Source organism: Trichosurus vulpecula, chromosome 5 (genome assembly GCF_011100635.1).
Source record: "Trichosurus vulpecula isolate mTriVul1 chromosome 5, mTriVul1.pri, whole genome shotgun sequence".
Lineage (NCBI taxonomy): Eukaryota > Metazoa > Chordata > Mammalia > Diprotodontia > Phalangeridae > Trichosurus > Trichosurus vulpecula.
This window is the reverse complement of record NC_050577.1, coordinates 37,116,099-37,140,315: the sequence shown is the minus strand read 5'-3', so window position 1 is coordinate 37,140,315 and position 24,217 is coordinate 37,116,099. Positions and strand designations below refer to the sequence as shown.

The 24,217-nt window shown below is 35.5% G+C and overlaps 1 protein-coding gene across 7 annotated transcripts in view; it reads right to left on the bottom strand.

Annotated features, from left to right (window-relative positions):
- Nucleotides 1-24,217, bottom strand: part of TBC1D5 (TBC1 domain family member 5) — a 635,464-nt gene that overhangs the window by 350,343 nt on the left and 260,904 nt on the right. For all 7 annotated transcript variants that reach the window (XM_036758387.1, XM_036758382.1, XM_036758384.1 and 4 more), the window contains one exon: nucleotides 1,258-1,389. In XM_036758387.1, the coding sequence (XP_036614282.1) occupies nucleotides 1,258-1,351 (94 nt within the window). In that variant the 5' untranslated portion in view covers nucleotides 1,352-1,389. The remainder of the gene's footprint in view (nucleotides 1-1,257; nucleotides 1,390-24,217) is intronic.

The window sequence follows — 24,217 nt, the reverse complement described above, 5'->3', positions numbered from 1 at the left end:
CAATTCTTTAAGAGGAGAAGTTACGAAAGAGTTTTTTGTCAGGCGAGAATTTCCAAACCATGAATTCTCTAGATAGATGAAATGAAAGATCCAAAATGCCTCATTTTAAATAAAAACAAAATTCCAAGGAAGCAGCTAAAGTGTTGAGAATTAATTTTTAAAGTCCTTAATGCACCAAAAAATATAATAATTAGGACATCTGGTAGCATCTGGTGATGATTAGTGACGTTACTTTTAATACTGAATTGAAAAAACACCGAAAATAAAATTTACTCCATTTCCATATAAATTTATTTCTCAAATCACTTACATTAACTAAAATCCAACTTATTAGGGAGATAAATGAATAGAATGTTTAAATTGCATAATGTAATAAAGACATGTTTAAAGAACAATTTGGGTTAAGTGGACAAGATATAGAGAAAAGTTATTTTGATCAATTTAAAAACATTTTTATCACATAATCCTGGTGAAAGTAAATGGAATATTACTGGTATCTATATAGCAGACCAGCCCCTAGGGTTACTGAGAATCTCTAAGAATTTGATGAATAGTTTCTTGGAAGGATAAAATTTCTAAGAAACTTAAGTTTACTATTTAGTTCCTCTTAATAAATCATGTCATAATTGCTAATTAACGACTAGAAAGGGAATGGAATATGGAAAAGGATTTAAAGGCGGTTCTCTCAATAATGATAGGGTATTCTCACTACAAATTAGTTTAACAGGTGAAAAAACAAAATTATAAATGGCTTGATTCTACGATTGTTCACTTAAAATCATAACAGAATCTTGAGTATTACAAAGAAAACTAGAAGCAAATGAGTTTTTATCCTTGCATAACCTAAGCTTGGGCAGGGGTGGGGGGGGTGGGGGAACATACATGTAAAACAAACAAACAAAAAAAGATTGATTTATTTTAGAAAAAACAACTCCTAAAGCAGCTAATACAGCTTGGACACAGCCCACTTTGCATTTCTACATTCTTCTGCTAAAGTCACTGTTTGGTTTATGATTTTAAAAGGATGACAGTGCATTAAACATTTGGCTAATGTTTCTGTATGTAATTGAAAGTTCACTTTTTGTGGTTTTCATTAGTGTCACAGTATACTATGCACATTCTGTGAAATGTTCTTAAAGTTGCCCTGCTCAGCCTCATTGGGAGAATTAAACAAATTATGACAGGCTTTGCTATCATCAGATTCTCATCTAAGGCTTTCCAAGGATAAGGGGGAAAGCATAGGAATACAAAACTTACCTTCAGACTTCAAGTAACCCAGTAAAGGGTCAATGCCGACTTCTTGTTCTTCAGCCTGCAAGGGGTGATGAGTTTCAGAGAAGGAATGAAACATAGCTAGCAATGGCAACTATCACCAAAAGTGATGGATATCTGGAGGGAAAACAAACACATAGAACTAGTCACTATTAATTCTTAAATGATAATCTGAGACTGTGTGGAAGAGGCAAAAAAAAAAATCACAAAATGGCGTGCTGTGGAGCCAAAAGAGAGCTGAGATCTCAGTCAGTATAACCCACTAATTTTACAGCGGAGACTGGGGCCTGAGGACGTGAATGGATATGTTCAAAGTCATAGAAGCAGGAAAATAACAGAGTGGAATGTGAAACCATGACTGTGACAATAAGCAACACCAGTGATTCCTTTTACCTTCCTTCCTTCAGCCCTTATAGCTCTTCGCAGGTTGGCCCCCTTTCTCCTTTCTAATCTGATTCCCCATTCTTCTCCTCCACATGCTCTAAGCCAGGCTGGCTCTCCTGGTGTTCCTCACACATGGAGCTCCCAGCCCTCTCTCCATATCTCAGCAATGGTGACTGCTGCCCCACCCCTACAAAAACACTCTTTCCTAGAGCTCATGGCTTCTTTTAAGATTCAGCATTTAAGTGCAGCATTCTGCAGGTCACTGCTCCTGGTCTCCTCAGAGACTGGTACCTTTCCCACAAGATTATTTTGCATCAGCATTGCCTGTCATGTGTATAGATGTATATGAAAATGTATATGCATATACAGGTATAGATACATGTATATGATACACACATGCTGTCTCCTACATTAGCATTTAAGCTCCTTGAAGGTAGAAATGGTTTCATTTTGCTGTTGTGTCCCTAGTGCTTAGCACATAGAAGGTGCTTTTTAGATTAATTAATTAAACCATTAATTAATTAAATTAAATTAATTAAACCATTTTATAGCATATGAACAAATCCTTCAACAGAGTCAGGAAATGTTGATGGGTCCATAAGTTCATGAGAAAGTGGATTCAAATTTTTCTCAACTGAAATATAAATTTCAATAGTTTTCCCTAAGTTACTTTTATTACAGTGATTTTATGAATCTCAATTTTTCTACCAAACAGGATTTTCATTTCCCAACATTTGGTCAAAAAAAGGATTGAGGAATGAAGTTGTATCACTGGGTCTTCTAGTATTTCAGAGACCTTAAATATTTCTAGAACCCTTTTATATTTTATTTATTAAATTAGATATTATATTCTTTTTTTTTTTTTTTTTGCTTTTTGGCAGGGCAATCGGGGTTAAGTGACTTGCCCAAGGTCACACAGCTAGTACATGTGTCAAGTGTCTGAGGTCGGATTTGAACTCAGGTCCCCCTGACTTCAGGGCCAGTGCTCTACTCACTGCGCCACCTAGCTGCCCCCTAGATACTATTTTCTTAATTAAAAATATACCACAAAATGAAATCCATTATTCCAATTTTTGTTCAAAAGGATGTGACATTACACATGAGAACGGTAAGGTTATTATTACATTAGAAAAAAAATTTTATTCACTTCTTTCTGGTCTGTGCCTTCAAGTGGGCTTATGCCAAATTGGGGCAAAGAATTTGTTCAACTGCAGACTGTGAATAATTACAAAGCTACTTTTAAGACTGACAGATCACCTAGCCAGAGTCTTACACACAGTAGCTACTTGGCACATGTCTGGTGAATTGCATTGAATGCAGAGAATCCACAATCACAAGCATCAATCATAAACTCTGCACATAAGGCAGATTCAGGAATGGCAGAAATTATCAACAAAGAAGGCAAGGGTAAGGTCACAAATGAACAAATTTAGATAAGTTTACTTCAGGATTATCAATTAATTTAATTCTAAGTCAACTAAATAACTAACAAATATTTTACTGTTCACATTTTCAGAGGGTATTTTCTGCAAGGTTCTATCCTTTCCAATGTTGTCAATTTTTCTCATTACATTACAAAAAAATTAGATTTAAATAGGTACTGGTATGCCCTCAATACCTAAAAATCTCCTACCACTTTTTTTTTAAATTAAAGGTGGGGTATGTAACCCATACATCTGGATATTCTACAGGCAGAAGAAGCAGCAACAGGCAGTAGAGTTGTTGGTCAAATAACAGAAATAGAACTGAAACCACACATTCTAAGGGCTTCTTGTTTTTTTTTTAACTTGATTTCTTTGAACAACTGATCATTTGTTATGATTTAATTTCATGCCAAGTTGTTTGCCAGTTTGAGTGAAAAGCTGCCATCTCATCTCCTGTTGGAGCACAAAGTGCTCTCGAATTTGGGTTTTAGTTCTAGTTCTGCCCAACTTAGCTTTGTGACCTTGGGCAAGTAGCACGACCTCTCTGGGCCTCAGTTTTAAGAATCTCTCAGGTCTTTTTCTCTCTCAGAGATTTTGTGTTTTATTATCTTCAAAAATTACTTTTCTAAGTACAGCTAACATACATTTAAAAAGAATGCAGAAAATCCAAGTAACCAAAGTACGAAGCAAAATATTGGTCAACTTTGACTAACCAAGAAATTATTCCTTCAAAAGCAATAACTTTTATTTAAATACATTTTTATGATCAACATTTAAAAATGTTAAGAAAATCAACAGTTAGAATGCTTTTATAGAAGACAATTCTTAGCCCAAAAATTGTTTCTTAAACCAGCATTACAACTATTGCAACAATCTGCTAGCGGATACTGGAGGGCTGTAAGACCCGGCAACAACCAGCTCACAGAAAGCTGCCAGCACAGGCTCTTTTGATCTGCTTGGCTAAGGAAAGCAACTTTAATCCAGCATACAAATATCATTCACTTAGTTCAGGAGAAAAAGCCAGCACCCTGAACTTCAGAGCAAATAGAAACAAATTACAAACATCAACAGACAGACCTTGTCTGATTCAAATCTCAATGCATAGTTACCAAAGTTTAACAAAGTCTGAACATCCAGGTTTACAAGCTGGAGGGCTCTTAACTACAGCTGCCCAGAGTCTCCACTTCAACAAACCTCCAAGAGTGACAGCCCTAAGCAAATAGCTCTCTGTTCCCTCTTTTTATACACTCTTTAGCCATCATCAAACGTCATCTGAGCCACCAGAACTCAGGCTCCTACTATTGGCTCTGGTCTTAGCAACTCCCTTTAAGACCCTGAGGGCTTCACGCCCAGAGAAGCTTAGCACCTAGTAGATAGGGGTTTGGACCTGGGGCTTTACACCTAGTAAGGCTCAATCAAAGACACTTAATTAATCATTTTAAAACAGTACGACAGTCCCAACTTGATTGATATTACAACAAGTACCAAGCAAGGCCAATGCCTTTAAATCATCTTCCCTCATATGGCATAGTGAAGAAAAAATAAACTCAGGACAAACATCATTTACTAAGTAATCACTCTAATACTCTTTTTAAAATAATTCTCAAAATAAAAGTTAGAGCTTAATGACTGACTGCCAGATCTATACCCTAGCAAGGGTAAACATTAAAAGTGGCAGTAGAAGTATTAAACTTGGGGGTGGAGGAAACCTAATCTTCCCATTTCAGTAAAGGAACAATAACATAAAACTGAGAACAGCTTTCCTTTTGAGTCATAAGACCAAAAGAGCTGAATTCGCCTCATCCAACCCTATAAATACACAGGTGACTTTGCTCTAAAGTTTACATGCCACCTTGGCTACCAGTGTATAACTGAAAAAAAAAAAGTACCTGCAAATTTCCTTCAAAATGAAAAACTAACCTTATGGAGGAGATCATATGACAAAAATTGGATCAAATGACTGAGTCATATGACTTGCAAAATCAGTTCTTTTCCTATAAGGTTAAAAATGATCATCCAAAAGGAGGAAATTCAAATGAGAATGATTAATGGATTCTAGAGAAATAGAATAAGGGTAGAAATAGACAAGGTTTTAAGACTACAGCTTTGCCGAAAGACAATCTGGGGGGAAATAAAAAATGAAATTTTTTCATGTTTTCAAATTGAAAAATTGTAAAAATATAACAAAATGGGTAGTTAACCCAAAAAAGTTAAGAGTGAACAAATTTCACTTCTAAACTGAACAGTTTGCCCCACTACATACAGCATCAAATTAGGTAATATTTGTAAAGTACTTTGAAATCTAAAGAGCTTTATAAATGATAGCAGCTATTATTATTAATTAAAAGGCACATATTACATACATATATGATACAAAGACAAAAAAGAAATTTTCCCTTCCCTCAAGGTGTTTATGATCTTAGCAAGATCTAAGCTATATCCATCCATATGGTGGGTCAAACAGGAAGTCTCCTCAGCCAAAAAAGAGGGAGAGGGAGGGAATAAGGAAAGGAAACCAACTGTTGGCATCGTTGACACAAAACAAGTGGTTAATAACTTTACTTTTTCACTTCCAAAATGGTATCATATAGACAAAACCTCCAGAAAAATAATAATTTATTTCCAATGAATATTAGATTCCATATATTCACATTTTGTTCCTTCCTTTATTGTTTCTAATACTTGGGCTTTGAGTTAGTATTTTGAATTATGCTGTTGTAAAGATATCCATATTCAGGGAAAAGTTCTGATAAGCATATTCCATTCATTTAAATTCTTGATGGATGATAAACTTACAAGTCAAACACTGAAACTGCTATTATTTTACATAAAGATCTCTTAGATAAGGAAAGCATCATAAATGTACTACTGCTAGCCTTTGAGAAAAAGTGACATCAAAGAAGTATCATCATTTTAGGTGGGGCTTTTCTGCCATGAGGACTGTGCATAACCTGAAAAATGGCATCTGGGACATTTAAAGTAAGGGCAGAGAGGAAATGCATCCAAATGAAATTGTAGCCTCATAATTAGAAGATGGACAATAAAATGGTCAAAAAATGGAATGCAGGGTGGGCGTGGGAAGGGGATATTACTTAGTCACGTTAGCCAAAGATGAATACAGCGCTGTGAAATATGATGCTGTGAGGTTTTATTCAATAAAAATCCCTCCACTTGAGCTCCTGTCTGTCAATCTTTAATACAAAAGAGTTAGATTGGACTTTAAATAAGTTAATTAAGTATTAAAATCAATCATCTGAAAGTCTTAATATTTAATATTGTTAGATTGTATATCAAAGTGGTTTTATTATTTATTTACTCCAAACCTTTCCAGAATACTTCATGTGCCAATAGGGGGTCTGTATCTCACAAGATAAATGCATTTACAATGCCAAATAAATTATATATAAAAGCATTTGTCTTAATACATGTCATTCAATATTAAATATCACCCATTGGTACCACCCTGAAACTTTAATCCATTTTTATCAACCACACATTTGTATTATTCAAATGCTGTCTACTAAATAGTTGTCTCTGGAGCTACACTGAGGATCTACATATCTAAGAACAATTATCACAGGGAATTTAAAGCACATTTAACCCTATAATTGTCATATATTATCAAGACTTAGCAACTTGGGTAAAGAATCAGTTGTGAATTAAAATTCCAGACACAAAAACAACATAACTAATCAGGAATGAGCAGAAAATGATCATTTCCACCCACGTCCTTCTAAAATTCAGATGCTATAAAGTCATAGCAAGAAGTAGCTTTTGAAAAATCAAAACAACCATAAGCAAATTAGGAGAGCAAGGAATAGGTTACCTGTCAGATCTATGGGAAAGGGAAGAATTTAGGACCAAACATGAGATAGACAATATTACAAGATGTGAAATGGATAAATTTGATTATATTAAATTAAAAAGGTTTTGCACAAATAAAACCAATACAACTGATTAGAAGGAAAGCAGAAAGCTAGGAAACAATTTTTACCGATAATATCTGATGAAGGCCTCATTTCTCAAATATGTAGAGAACTGATTCAAATTTATAAACAATACAAGTCATTCCCCAATTTATAAATGGTCAAAGGATATGAACAGGCAACTTTCAGATGAAGAAATCAAATCTTTCCATAGCCATATGGAAAAAATGTTCTAAATCACTACTTATTAGAGAAATGCAAATTAAAACAATTCTGAGGTATCATCTCATACCTATCACATTGGTTAATATGACAGAAAAGAGAAATGATAAATGTTGGAGGGGATGTGGGAAAATCGAGACACTAAGGCATTGTTAGTGGAGTTGTAAACTGATCCAACTATTCTGGAGAGCAATTTGGAACTATGCCCAACGGGCAATCAAGCTGTGTATACCCTCTGATCCAGCAATAGCACTTCTAGGTCTGTGTCCCAAAGAGATTTAAAGAAAGAGGGTGTATATGACAATCAAGACAACAAAAACGCCCTTCCTAAGATCATGTATAAAGAGCTTCACATTTCTTCCATTTCTCACCTTGTCGATTCAATGCTGTCTAATGCACTTATGCTTATTTTCTTACTACCTTTATATATTTCTCTACTTTGTTATATTACCTGGTGAAAAACAGGAACATTATTTAACCAAACCAGCATGTGGAAAAAAATATAATCTATTTTTTTTTGTAGAATCTACTTTACAATATCTATTTCAAGATGCAAAAATTGCAAATAAAAAAACCACCTGCTTTTACGATAGCAAATAATACAAAGTTCTTTTCAAAATAATATAACACCAGGGAAAAAAAGGGCATAATGAAAAATACTGAATGCAAAATGGGACATTTCCTCTATCAGGGAAGATATAGCCTATATTCAGTATTGTTGTTTAGTAGTTTCAGTCACGTCCAACTCTTTATGGATCTTTTTGGGGTTTTCTTGGCAGAGATACTGGAGAGGTTTGGATTTCCTTTTCCCGAACATCTTACAGATGAAGAACTGAGGCAAGCAGGGTCAAATGACTTGCCCAGGGTCACACGGGTTATAAGTGTCTGAGGCCAAATTTGAACTTGAGAAGATGAGTCTTTCTGACTTCAGGCTTGCCACTCTATGCACTGGGCCACCTAGATGCCTCTATTCTATATTGTGGTACATATTTGATTTCAAGAATATTTGAGTATCATGGTTCTTAATTTTGAAGGGGGACAATTTGCAGAGGTGAAATAATATTAAAAAGAAAGTTACTAAATAAGAATGCTAAGTCAAACCAGTGATATATTGTTGACATTGATTTCTATACAAGCTAATATCAACGGGCACAGCAGGGATTGAGAAAATCCACAAAATACATTAATAAATGAACTTAACTGACTTTAATGAACCAATCAGTATGCATTTATTAAGTACCTTCCATGTGCCAAGCACTGTGTTAAGCAGTAGGGATACAAGTATAAAGAATAAGGGAATTCCTCACAAACAGCTCACATTCTAACGGAGAATAAAAGAACATATACTTATAGATATTCCTAGCAGTCCAGAGTGGAACATAAACTTCCTGAGGGCAGAGACTATCCCAGTGTTTTTCTGATGGTGCATTATAAACATTAGGTGATAAATGTTTGTTGAAATGAATGAAATTTTCACTAGTTATATGGCAACAAATTTAATCAAGGTTACCTAAAAAGTATACAAAAGGTAGAGTTGGAAAGTATAAGACATATCTGCTTTATATAGCAGACAACATCTTTGTGGCTAATCTTTTAATCCAATTTTATTAAAATATAGCTGACCCAAATAAGGTATCTATTTCCATTTCTCTTTTCTTTCTTTTTAATAGACAAGCCTTTATTTTTCCTTTTTATTTATTTTCATTAAATAGAGAAATTAAATTTTATCAAAAAACTTAAAATTAATAGGAAAAAAAGAACTTTATTTTTAACAACTGCAGAACCCCTCCTCCCCCTTATCCACAATGGCTTCTGTAACGCTTTTATGATTTTCTCCTTACTTCAATCAAAATAAAAATGTCTAGTAAGTACTCTGGGTGCTTCCTCCCCCAAAAGTAAAAACAAAGAAAGTCTTATTAGATTGAGAAATCTGCCTACTACAAAAACTCCCCCCCCCCCCAAATTGAAGCCATCTTAATTATTTAGACTGTCGATTATTTGTAGCTTATGCTTTATCTTATCATGGCTATTATATAAATAATACAAACAAATAATATATCAAAATAAATGATACCATAATATATGACATAGAAATAAATAACATTTTGTTATTTCTTAGAACTTCAATGGGAAGGTGGGCTGGCTCAAAGAAAGGATGGATGTCCAAATAAATTTAATAATTTGTTAATAACTACATGGAATATTTTGAAGGAGTCATCTAAATCTATTTTCTAACTACTTTACAATAAAATGGGTAGAAAAGAATACATTATAGAACAAACAAAAACTGACACATTTAAGTTACTGCATTCAAGTCTACATGCAAAATATATTAATAAAATAAGACACAATTTTAAAAAAATATCCAATGAAGTATTGGCCCTGCTGAAGAAGTATTATCTGATAATTACTGAAGTAAAAAAATTTGAAGGACACATATTGGAGCAAAAAGGAAAATCATGCAAAAAATTGACAAAAATAGAATTTCTATAACATGTATAACTCAGTCATGTATTATACAGTGATGTATATTGTATTTATACATTTAAGAAAAATATATATATTAACATATAGTGTAATAATACAAGATGAGTTACAGTGACTATGTAGACCATTACTCTGAATTTCCTGACTTTTATGCATTGAAAATTTCAACTCTACAACATAAACACAGATTTTTGAATGCAATGCATTATTTTAGATGAAAATATGTACTGCTTACACACACCCCTCTCGAAGCATTTTCTGAATATTTGGTACAATAATAAAGATGATATATTACTTCTTGTATGTACATCTACTTTTAATCATCTGAAATCACAGACATTCACTTTTAAAGATCCTCAGTACGGAACAGCAACAATTAAAATGTTTAACTGTCAAATTTAAAATTTTTTCAGAGAGCAGTTTAAGTTACAGATGCTTTGACTACAGCTTCTGTGCCAGAGACTTGGTGTATGTAAAGATTAAAAACAGTTTCTTCTCTAAAGCACAAGATCCCCAGACAAACTACATTTTATACTGCAGAAATTCATCAACTTGCCGATGTTTACAGAGAGACTACAGTCAGCTGAAGAGCACATATTACAGTAGCATGCAACATCACAAGGGGAAAAAGACAGAGCTCATGGTTGGGCTACACCAACATAATAAAAATGCTTATATTGCCTTAATTAATTTACAGATATAATATTATACCAATCAAATTATCAAAGGAATAATTTATAGTACTAGACAAAATCCAGTGGTCTAGAATCTCAAGGAAAATAATGAAAAAAAAAGTAGGACCAAAAGGGATATAAGTATTAGTAGAATTCAAATCTTATACTATAGAGCACTAAATATTGAAACATCTTGATGAGGCTTAAAATACAGAAAAGTAGATTGGTGGGTAAAGATTAGATAAACAAAAAGCAGCTGTCATTGAAACTAATAACCCAGTCAATAGTAAGCCTCAAAACAAATAAGGATATATATGCAACTTGACAAGAAGTGCTAGGGGAAAATTAAAAACAGTCTGGCAGAAATTAAGGTCCAACTTGAGCAACTAGGTGGCACAGTAAACAGAGCAACAGGTCTGGAGTCAGGAAGACTACTCATCCTGAGTTAAAATCCAACCTCTGACAGTAGCTGTGTGACCCTGGGCAAGTCGCTTAACCATGCTTGCCTCAGCTTCCTCATCTGTAAAATGAGCTCAAGAAGGAAGTGGCAAACCACTCCAGTATCTCTGCCAAGAAAACTCCAACGGGGTCATGAAGAGTCGGACTGGAGTGAATGACTCAACAACATCAAACTAGCATCCTATACCGTATGTCACAATAATATCTAAATGACTTAAATATAAAAGACTGAATTATATTTTTTAATTAGGAGAAAATGGATGGAGGCCCCTTTTATAACTATGGCTAGAAAATAAATTTTCAACCAAACAGGGGGTTCAAAGGACAAAATCACTAGAGAAAAAAAAAAGAAAAGGTTGGGTGGGAAAAATCTTTGCCTCAAATCTCACTCATAAAATTCTCATATTCTATATGGGTTATGAGAGTTATGATAGTTTTCATCGCTTCCATACATATTATTTGTATAAAGTTCATGCGTACATATGGCATTATATATGTCTCTACAAATACACACACAAGTAAATACGTACATGTGTAAATGTAGTTGTGTATATAAATGTGTGTAAATAAATCAAGATCAAGGACCACAAATCTAAACAGCTTTCACAGAAAGAATTGCAAACTTTTAAATGACCCTAAGAAAACCAAATCTAAATCATTAACAATAAAATAAAACCACTTCCAAGGTTTGCCTCCTATACTCTAAATTGGCAAAAATATAAAAAAGCAGAAAAATCAATGTTGTAGAGAGCTAGCACCCTAAGTATCACCAATCTACACCACATGACAAATAACGCACCAGGCCCTGTGCATTCTTGAGGCCTGTCCCTCAAGAAGTTTACAGTGGGGGAACGTCTACTCCACCATCAATAGTAACTACTGGGGACACTGAATTGATTCAAGTATCCACATACCAATCTGAATCATGTAAGAAAGATGACCATATATCCATATCCTCTAAGAGACCCCGGAGGTCAAAGAAAGAAATGAAGTTCTAATATATGAGAAAAATTTATCATAGCATATTTTGTGGTAACAAAGAACTGGAAGCAGTGGTTGCCCATTAATGGGAGAAATGGCTGCACAAAATGTGGGATGCAAATGCAATAAAAAATTACTATGCTATTAAAAATGATCAGCGTAAGGAGACTAGAGAAACATGGGACAATTTATATGAGCAGATGGAGAGTGAAATACACAAAAGCAGAACAACAACACAAGGACCACGATGGCTAAAGGAAAGTAGGATTCTGAGCAACTGAAAGTCTAGGTCCAGGAGAACAAATAACATAAGCTACCACTGTATGTTCCACAAAGAGGCAGGGAACTATTAAGGTAGAAGGTCGTATACATTATTGAACATAATCAAGATACTGGGTGACTTTTGCTTAATTGTTTAAATCAGTTGGGTAGTGAACGTCTTTGTTTACTTTGACATGTGAAGATATACGCAAAGATCTTTAGAAAGATCTTTAGCTATCACATGACATTAAGGTATATCATGAATACATCTGGTTTGGTCTAGTATTTAAATGTTCTCCTACATATAAATTTGAAAAAGGAAAGGAAAGGAAAGGAATAAGGATGGCGACAGGCACAGGGATGGGGAGAAGAATAAGAGCTGGACCAGCAACATCAACGGTACTACTAGAGGGGAAGCCGCTTCAAACAGGCTGCACCTGCACTGCAACACGTAGTGTCAGAGAGGCGCACAGAGGGCTGAGACGTAAGAGGTCTGAGTTTACAAAGCTCATACGTGTCATAGGTAGCTCTTGTACATGCCGAGTTCTGTCTTCCCGGCTCTGAGGCTAGCTCCCTGTCCATCGCACCGTGCTGCCTCTCATTCCATAAACATGATGCTTAATAGCAGCATATACCATTTCATGAAAATTCTCCTACCAGTGTGTCCAAAAGAACCTAAAGAAATAATTAGATTGGTCTGTCACTTTGGACACAATCATTCAGATATCATATATTAAAAATCTTCTAAAATACTTCCTTCACCAGAAAGCAGCCAAGTCAGAAAGTCTTTCTAAATGTCAGCATGAACATTATAAAGTTATACAGAATGAAGAGAAAACAAGGTTCATAGTGCACATAAACACGACAGCCCACATTAGGCTGCATTTAATTACCAGTTCAAGCAACAACCTGATCTAACCTTTGACAAGTAAAGTAAATGTTCTGAATAATTTAACCAAAGCAAACATTTGCTGTTAATGTGGCTAATTATAGTAAGAGTTAGGAAGAGAAGTGGAAAAGAGAATGATTGAAAGGAAAAGATTAGAAAAAGACCCAGAAAAAAAGTATTAAAAATGTGTACACAATTTGCTATTGATATTATTATTTATAGAAGAAACTCAGTTTTATTAATATAATTTGTATAGACTGTAGACCAAAATATAAAATAAAATTGTTTTGTAAATACTCATACAAGGTATTATTACACTGAGAGAGATTAGCTAATTTTGTATCATGATGATCAAAAGTTAGCATGATAAAAACTTGACATTAATTTGGTAGAAATATGCTATTCTAGAAAAAATTACTATTAAAGGGATGGTTTCTGAACAAAGAAAAAAGGTAACAGTGATCACAGAACCAACATGGCTTTATTAAGAATAGGTGGAATGAGAAGATTCCTCATGAACATCACAATAAAGCTCTAAAAAGGCACAGAATAAACACGAAATAAAGGGTACACGTGCACTGAGAAAGGGGTGAAGAGAACAGGCATTCCACGTTCCTTACTTCAATCTGAAATGGAAAAAGGACAGTTTATATACACACACATACACACACACACACACACACACACACACACAGAGAACATGGTGCAGAAATACATTATACAGGAAAATAAATGGGGCAGGAAGAGGGGAAAGGCAAGCATAAAATGCAGGATGGGTAGGTGAGGGAGTAGTCATAGGCAAAATAATCCCTAAAGCTGGATTTTGGAATGTGAAGCTGGAATTAAAAGAAGAGGAAGGAAGAGTAAAAGGTTTCAATAAGGGGTGGGGCACAGGGAAGAGAAAAGGGGCAAAGGAGCCAAAACATAATGTATCAATTACAGATCACTAACAGTAAGGAAATTCCTCTTTCATTATCTTCTTTTAGGGACATATTAACAGTCATAATCCTGGCTGTGAATGGAAAGGATTCAAACATAAAACTGAAGTGAATAGCACAATAGATAAAGCAGGACCAAGTAAATGTTGTTTAAAAGCAAAATTCTGACAACATAAGATTGACAAGGTTAAAATAAGAGGTTGGAGTAAAATCTATGATACTTCGGATGAAGAAAAAGTAGCAATAATGATAGAGATAATCAGAGAAAACACATTATGATTTAAAGACAATATAAAATTAATCAATAACAATACCTAACATATGTGCAACGAATAACATAGTTTCTAAATATTTAATTGAATGTCAGAGGAAAATAAAGTAAAACTATAATGCTTAGGGACACACAGATTTGTTTTTTTTAGACCTTGACAAAACTAACAAAAAGACAAACAACTTAAGGACCTGAGTAAAATTTGAGAAAAGTTAGAGATGATAGATCTCAGAAAACTACTGAATGGGAACAAAAGGAATTAATAAATTTCTGAGTTATACATAGCACCTTTACAAAAACTGACTGTGACCAAAAAAAACCCCTCAAAAACATATATTAGACAAATCTTTTACTTACCAAAACGTAATAAAAATTATACTCAATAAAGGGCTTTTAAAGAAAGCAACGATCGGAGACCAAATAATTTAATCCTAAAGAATGGGGAGTCTAAAACAGTCTGGAATAAGAATATAAAGTTTCATAAAAAAGAATAAGACAATAAATACATCAAAGCTAATGGATTCCAGCAAATGCAGTCCTTAGGGGAAGATTTATATCTGATAAACACTTATCAACCAGAGAAAGAACAATTCAATGAACTAGGTATGAAAATTTTAAAACCTAGAAAAGCAGCAAATTAATAACAACTAAAAACCAAATAAGAATTTTGAAAATCAAATAAGATGAATAAAATATTACATAAGGCTTGCAAAAGAGGAAAAGGGATCTTTTTAAATACTTCTTATGCTACAATTACATTTTATTAAGGCCTTCTATAATGTGCTAAGTGCTCGGTATACAAAGAAAGGCAATAATAGACAGATTGATGGATGGACAGATGGATGGACAGACAAAAAGACAGATAGATAAAAGGGAACAATCCCTGTTTTCAGAAAATCACAGTATAATGGGAGAGATAACATGAAAACAGTTATGTACAAACAAGATACATACAGGAGATGACAGAGGTAATGTACTACATTAAGGAGGCCCTTAGAAGATGGGATTTTAGCTTGGACTTGAAAGAAATGAGGCAAGAGAAAGATGAAGGTTGACACCAGGGAGGCTGCAGAGTCTGAGCAGAGAAGGGGTCAAATGGGAAGGAAGCTGTGAAGGTAGAAATAACGGGCCTTGATTAATGATTGAACACTGAGGAGAGTGAGGGATTGAGGATGGCACCAGGGATGTGAGCCTGGGTGACTGCCCTCAACAGTAACAGGGAAGTAAGAAAAAGGAGAAGATTTGAGGGGAAATATGAGTTCAATTTTAGATCTGTTTGAGTTTGCTGTATCTATGGGACATCCAGTTCAAGATGTACAGTAGGCAGCTGGAAGATGCCAGACAGACATAAAGACATCCAAAGAGATGACAAATGAAAGTGAAATAATGAATAGGGAGAAGAGGACCCAGGAAAGGCCTGGGGGACCTCCACAGTTACAGGATATGATAGAGACGCAGCCTGAGCAAAGGAGCCAGGAGGAGCGGTCAAACAGGAGAAGAACCAGGAGAGGACAGTGTTACAAAAATCTAAAGAAAGGAGGAAGAAGAGGGCTATTAACAGTGTCAAAGGCTGAAGAAAGGAAAAAGAAGGGTGAGGATTGAGAAAAGGTGATTCAATTCGACAATTAAGAGATCACTGGAAACTATGGAGAGCTGTTTGAGTTGAATGATGAGGTCAAAAGTCAGACTTCAGAGATTTAAGAAGAAAATGAGAGGAAAGCGGAGGCATAGATTGCAGACAGCCTACTGAGGGAGTTTAGCCATAAAGGGAAAGAGAGGTACAGGACAACGTCTATCATGGAAGGACAGTCAAGTGAGGGTTTTTGGTTTTTGAGAATAAGGGTAGACAATAAGAAAGCAGTCAGTAGAAGAGGGAGAGACTGAATATTGGTGACTATGGATGACAGAGAGGGCTATTTGCTGGACAATATCAGATGGATCACAGATGGATCACAGGTGGATTTACACCGGCAAAGGGAAAAGCCCCCTCTTCACGTGAGAGAAGGGTGACAGAGATGGAAGTAGAAGCCATCTGAGTGATGATGTAAGATATGGAGGAGGATGTGTAATACCAACAAAATTGGGGAAATAGATTGCTCAGGACTGAACCTTGCCATTTAAATAAAATGACACTAAATTAATTTACTTATCTAGTGCATTCCAATGAAAACTGCCACAGGATTTCACAGACCTAGAAAAATAATAACAAAATTTACCTGAAAGAATGGCAGGTCAAGGTCTCAAGGACAATAATGAAAACAACTTCACAGGAAGGGAGCCTACCAATACTTAGTTTCCAAGTATTTGTCAAAGCAGCGATCATCCGTATTTTGTGTTACTGGTTAAGACAGAGACACCGATGAGTGAACAAATGAAGCACCGCACAACAAATAGAAGCAAACAAGTACAGGAGCCTGGGATTCAATACTCCTGCAGACTCACTGTGAAAGGGCAGAAGAGCCCGAGTTCTCAGCCACTGGAGCCAGAAACAGCAGTAGGCAAGCCTAGTGAGGAACCATCCCTGGGAAGCAACTTGGTGGACCTGAGCCCCTCAAGGGATCAACACCTCAGGAGAGACACCATGCCCGGTAACCAAGGGAGCAATGCTTCCATGTGCTTTGTTAGATCCAGAAGCCAAGTGGCTGGGGGAATGTTGGGTAGCAACCACTTTAAGCTTGAGTCTGATCTCCCCAGAGACCAAGGGGATGTGTCACACGGAGAATGCTCCTTAGCTTCAGGGGGATGTGGTTGTGCTTCCTCTAGACTTTGCTATGTCTTCTGGGTAAATATCTCTTTGTAGAAGTTAATTACTATTAATTAATTGATATTTGGGAAAGGGTAAAAGGTCAAATGATATTGGTGGAAACACCATACAGAGGGGTTCCTGAGTTACAGTACCAGAAATTCACCCCCTCCAACCCTTCATGGTTGATCCTAGAATCCTGCAGAGTAGTCAGTGACCTTTTCAAGGGACCCAACCTGCCAGGATGAATGGGAATTGGGAGAATGAATCCAGAGCCTGCACTACAAAGAAAAATGAAGGGATGGATGGCCAATATAGATCTTCCACAAGTGAGGTATTAATTGTCAACAAAAGGATCGAAAGGGCCATGTTGTCATGACCTCCACAAAAGACTCTAACAGGTTAGCTCCACAACGACCAAGTGAAAGCCACTCGAGTAGTAATGCCAGCTGCTATTGACACCTAGCCTCCATACCTAATTAATCCAAAATTCTTTGACTTCAGAAACAGGCAGAATGGCAACCACACAGAATCTTAGATGAGAACCGCGGTACCATGTGATCAGATATGAAATTACCCACATAACAATGCCATATGAATGGTATTCTTGTTATTTTGAAAAAAACATTAGTTACATAAATTATATTGAAATATAAGAAAATCAGACTACCGAAATCTATCTAATGTGTAATGCAGCACAAGGCTCTCGTGTTTCACAAGTGTTTAATTCAACTTAATTAAGTGGTGTAAGAGAAAAAGTATGGAACTTGAGAGTCAGAAAACCTGTGTCTTAAACCAAAACTGCATATTACAGCACAATGGGCAGATGAGAACAGTTAGAGCTTAGAGTCTGGTCAGAATCAACGATACCAAGGCCATCCAGTAAATCCCAGGCCATCACTAGCCCTCCGGACTTGTCTTGCCACTGGACTTCAATTACTCTGGAAGAGAGAGTGAGGCTGTCAACTCTACAACTCTGCCTCATTTAAATCCAATTTACAGGCAAGTTAAGACATCACCCATTATGTCACTGGTCTACTTTGAAACCAAAGGACGAACAACAGCAACTACTACTAATTATTAGATGTGGACAAGTCATCTCTCTGAGATTTGGCAGCCTCATATGTAAAGCAACAGACATCCATCAGAATTGTGGTGTCAAACTAAAAACCAACAAACCACGAATTAACGTTACCTGTGTTGTACTGTATTTTAATTTATTTTGTTAAACATTGCCCAATTACACTTTAATTTGGTTCCCAGTTCCAGACCTTTGCGGGTGGTGAGTTTCACATTTCTGCATAAGAAGATTCTTTCCATCTCTAACTTTCTGCGATTCTCTAATTTCAACAAATATTTATGTCTACTGTTATAGAACACTGTACCTCATACTAGAGTGAAATATAAAGTTTATATTAAAATAGTTCCTCTTTTAGGTAATTTCTCATCTCAGGTAGCCCTGACTAAAGCCTCACTGCATCAGGTATTTTCTCATATCAGACCTCAGAATACCTCTGGATACAAGATCTTGGTCCAACATCCAAATGCTGCTTCTTTTCAGGATCCTACTATTCTCTCCTTGATCTATTCATCTTCCGGGTCCCCTAGATTTTAGACCATTGATAAATGTAAAAATATGCCTCACAATTCTGAAGCCAATAATGAAGATATATTGATCCTTCAAGTCAGCCCATCTTGGCTCTCCTCCCACACAGAAATACGATCATTACTTTATAACTAAAGAATACAACCCTCAAAGATTAATATAATTCATTTGTTCCAAAGGTACACAAGAATTCTCTCTTCCTTCTCACTGTTGGACTAATTAAAATGAAATCATTCTGTAAATAATTACTAAAGAATTTATAATCCATGCCTGAGACTTTGTAAATATTTTAAGGTGCACAACTAACTTTATACCTCATATTACAATGTGCCAAATGATAACAAAGTTATTTAAATTCAATCATGACCAATGCTGAGAGAGAAAAAAATCTCATTTCATAAACTGAATATGAAAATCTTTGAAAATTATCCAGAACTTTGTATGGCTGACCTCTTTTCAACTAGAAAGTGACAAAACTAAATACATAAGAAAACTCTTCTTTGCCTGATAAATAAAAATATTTGAACAATGAATACTTATTGTTTCTCACCACAAAATAAATATATTTCTTCCAATCTTGGTTTACATTTTTTTGAAAACTTGGGCAAATATTTTAAATAGAGAAATACAAATATATATACATAAACATTAAATTGGTAATCACTATTAGCCTCTAATAGTTCAATTATTTAAAATCAAGTTGGAAATTATTAATTTCAATTACTTTAATGGAGAAGATAGAATTCTAATAATTCATTTGAGCTCGGTACATATCCATTAAAAATCCTGAGAATGTTATTAATTGCTTTATCTCATCATTAAATGCCATCAGTTTAACATATATAAAACTAAATCACACATTGGAATACATTTGCAATGGTCAAAGTGTTTGAGTAAATGCACACAATTTAATTATATACACATTTGTATATCTGTTCTTAACCTTGCATTTCAGAGTACAACAATTTGCCTCATTAGATGATATGGGAATGAAGTAAGGTTAATTAACAACTTCCTATTTATACAGACTATTCCTCTGGGACTTTAGCATTCCTTCTTTCAGGACAATCATTTCTGGTATATCATTTATCAGAAAAGCTATAGTATAAAAGAAACAAATAAAATGAATTTCTGTTCTCTAGAGTTTACATTTGGGGCTTAATAATTACAATAGCAACAATAGCAACCTGTGGTCTTTGTAGGAAAATGGCAATTTTGATCCCAGGTGGCTGTTTATATAACAACAAAGATGTTTACAAACAATACAATGAATAGGCAAGATATCAAAACATAAAAACTGATCTTGTGTTAAATTAGTTTTTATAAAATGTTGTTTATATAAATGTTGCAAAAAGATCTCAAGAATTGATATCCAAATAGAATGTCTGGTGATTTTTTAATAAAATAATTATTTTTTTGTTTTCAGCATTCAGTTCCATAAGAATTGAATTTTCTCCCTAACTCTCCCCTACCCCCACCCCAGGATGACATGCAGTTTTATATAGACTCTACATATACATTCATATTAAATATATTTTCACAGTAGTCAGGTTGTAAAGAAGAATTAGAACCAGTGGGAGTAACCATGAGAAAGAAGAAACAAACAAAAAACAAAAAAGAGAGAGAGCAAATAGTATGCTTCAACCTGTATTCAAACTCCATACTTCTTTCTCTGGGTGTGGATGGCATTTTCCATCATGAGCCTTTTGGAGTTGTCTTAGATTCTTGCATTGCTGAGAAGAGCTAAGTCTATAAAAGTCAATCATCACACAATGTGACTGTAACTGTGTACAATGTTCTCCAGGTTCTACTCACTTCACTCAGCATCGGTCCATATAAGTCTTCCTAGGTTTTGCTGAATTCTGCCTGCTCATCATTTCTTATAGCACAATAGTATTCCATCACATTCATATACCAAAACTTGTTCAGCCATTCCCCAACTGATGGGTATCCCCTCAATTTCCAATTCTTTGCCACCACAAAAAGAGCTGCTATAAATGTTTTTGTACATGTGGGTCCTTTTCCCATTTTTATGATCTCTTTGGGATACAGACCTAGAAGTGGTACTGCTGGGTCAAAGGATGTGTAGTTTATAGCGTTTTAGGCACAGTTCCAAATTGCTCTCCAGAATGTTTGAATCAGTTCACAACTCCACCTGCATTAGGGTTCTAATCTTCCCACATCTTCTAGAGCACTTATCATTTTCCTGTTTTGTCATGTTAGCCAATCTGATAGGTATAATGTGGTACCTCAGAGCTGTTTTGATTTGTATTTCTCTAATCAATAGTGATTTAGAGCATTTTTCCTATGACTATGGATAGCTTTAATTTCTTCATCTGAAAACTACCAGTTCAGATCCTTTGATCATTTATCAATTGGAGAATGACTTGTGTTCTTATAAATTTGACTCAATTCTCTATATATTTTAGATATGAGGCCTTTAACAGAGACATTGGTTGAAAAAAATTTTCCCCCATTTTCTGCTTCCCTCCTAATCTTGGTTGCATTGGCTTTGTTTGTGCAAAAACTTTTCAATTTAATGTAATCAAAATTATCCATTTTGCATTTCATAATGCTCTCCATCTCTTGTTTGGTCATAAATTCTTCCATTCTCCATAAATCTGACAGGTAAACTATTCCTTGCTCTCCTAGTTTGCTTATAGTATCAGCCTTTATATCTAAGTCGTGTACCTATTTTGACTTTGGTAATACGGTGTAAGATGTTGGTCTATGCTTAGTTTCAGTCATACTATTTTCCAGTTTTCCCAGCAGTTTTTGTCAAATAATGAGTTCTTATCCCAGAAGCTGGAGTCTTTGGGTTTATTAAACAGAAGATGACTATAGTCATTGATTACTGTCTTGTGTACCCAACCTATTCCACTAATTCACCACTCAATTTCTCAGCCAGTACCAAGTAGTTTTGGTGATTGTTGCTTTATAGTACAGTTTAAGATCTGGTATGGCTTAGTCACCTTCCCTGGCATTTCTTTTCATTAATTCCCTTGATATTCTGGACATTTTGTTGTTCCAGATGAATTTTGTTATTATTTCTTCTAGCTCTACAAATGGTGACCTTAAAATGATAATGTACACACATAGCAAAAGATTTTTAAAAATTAAGATCCAAGAGAACAAAACTGTATACAAGAACTCCAATTCTTTGAGTCCTATATAGAAACAATAGCAGCTACATGTTCATGGTGGATTCTCTACTTGGAAAAGGGGTCACAAGGTAAAATAATATAAATCAAATTGATTTTCCTCAGAAAAATAACGGTATGATAGGGGATATATTCATGACCCAGGGCCTGATGCCAACTTTTTCAAGAAATAACCAGAGTATTTTATCAAGAATAAATGACAGCCCTAAAATAACGACACATTCTAAAGCATTACTCTCAAAACAAATTTGGTCATGAGACGTTTTTGTACTTGAAATACAGTGACCATACACATAAATACGGTCTGAGAGATCTTGACTGTTTTTTGAATAAGGAAGAGTCAAGGAAATTTTGGAGTGAAGTAGAATTAAATCAAGTCACACATTGAAAACTTGTTCCATGTAAGAAATATTTTTAAAACACATTATTTCATATGTAAATTTTCATGGGGGAAATATTACTACCACATAAATTTCTCCTAAGACCTGATTCAAGTCATGTAGAATACCCAAATTCAATAGAATATAGTTTAAGAAACACTGTTCTAAAGTATATATTAAGGAAAATCTGTATTGTGCTGTATCATATTTATCTGAAATCTATCCTTTTCACTATTTGGTCAGACCCCAATTTCTTCAATCTAAGCTCAGCAGGAAGTTTCTGAAGATCCAGATCAAGAATTAGATCACTGCCAGCTTCCAAGGGAACCTGCTCCTTAACCAGCTTGGGCTTGGCCCCTCCCAAGTGGGACCCTCCATTCCATTTACCAGCAAAACAGAAAACCAGCTTGGGCTAGGACCTCCTCAGGGGACAAGTTTCTTTTCCTTCATCAAAGTTAGGGGTGACTTGGTCCACAAGGAGAAGACTAAACTAAAGGGGAGAATCTGATTGACATGGCTTTCGTTTTTTCTAGCCAAGATTGCTAGAGGTAACTGGGTCTCATTAAAGCAACCAGTATTCCTTACATGTCAGACAAAGGAGTAATCAGCCAGCCCACTTTGCCTAGCATCAGACTAATCATATCACCTGAGGATTAATGAAGTAATAGGAAGGAGCTGAGATCTCAACTCCCTCTATATTAAAATGTCTACCAATCCAGATTGTCTTGCCTTTGCCAGAGGAGGTCCATACGATGTACTTGTCAGGCAATCAGAAGGAAGACACACCTAAGTTTAAAAGACCCTGTCAGCCATCACTCTGGGCCTTTGCTCATTTAGAAAGACCCAATTTCTTGGTCATGTTTTGGTCCCCTGGCTTTTGCTGAGGTGCCAATGTGAGCTATTTACTAACAGCTTACACAGTGCTTTTAATAAATGATATGTTGCCCTGGAGAACATTGTACTTTGGTGTCATTTTTATTCACTACAATGTAAAGAGGACAACATAACCAATCAAATAAAACTGCATTTAATATGGCAGAAGACAACTTTATAAATTTACCTTCAAAACATTTTGAAAGTTAGTTTACTAAACAAGAATACTATAATATTCTCAAAGGACATTCTCCCCACAAACCAACCCAGCCCAGCTCAGCCAACCCTCTTCACCTGAACATGGTCACCAGAAGAACCGCAGAATAAACAGGTTGAGGATTTGAAAGATTCTGAGATCCACACTTAGAACAGTGTTAGAATGAACTTTAGAGGGAAGGGAACTAGTCTATCCAAATAAGCAAACTGTCACCAAAGGGTCAGATGTGACCCAACATCTAGACCTATGACTTCTTTTTTTTTTTTGCTGACATTTTTCCCCTGGCCTTCCAAAATTGGAAATATCTCATTACCCACCTGTATTTTCCTTTGAAACGGAGCTAAAGTGGGGAAGGAGATGAGTAACCAGAACATGCTGGCAAGTACTCAGTGAGCAAATACAATTCTTTCTGCTGGGACAAAAATCTACAATAAAGAAAAACTGAGGCTCAAAGATCTAGGCATGATCAATTTATTAGCAAAACTAGTGATTGCCAATAAATGGGATCTAAAGCTCCTCAGTAGTCAAGGATGAATGTGACCATCAAGGTAGCTCAGTAAAAAGGAACTGAGGCAATCTCGGGCAACAAAGGGTATCTCATTTCTGACCCATCAATGCTGAGGCTGCAGACAGTCATCGGGTGACCTTCTATCTGGACGAACATCTTCTGGAAAGTTGCATGGCTGACACTAAGGGAAAACAGGGACCTTGTCATCAGGTTGACACGTTCTGAAGCGGCATGTGATTGATTCCTGATTAAATTGGAATTTTGTGGGTAGAAAAGTGCCCAGGAAATGGAAAGTTTACACAGGGTTGTTTTCTTGGTTGTTAGGGAGATGTTAGGGAAGGTTCAAGTTGTTTGTCATTGTGGTTAGCAAAAGCATACCTGAGGCAATTTTATATGCAAAAATAACAGGATGGCTTAGGGTGAAATGCATAATAGTGTGATTCCTGCTACAAATAGGGAATTTACAGCTGCAGGCTTAAGGAGTTCAGAGGGAGCTCAAGTTCACATATTAAGAGAGAGTAACTAATACATAACAACTTGA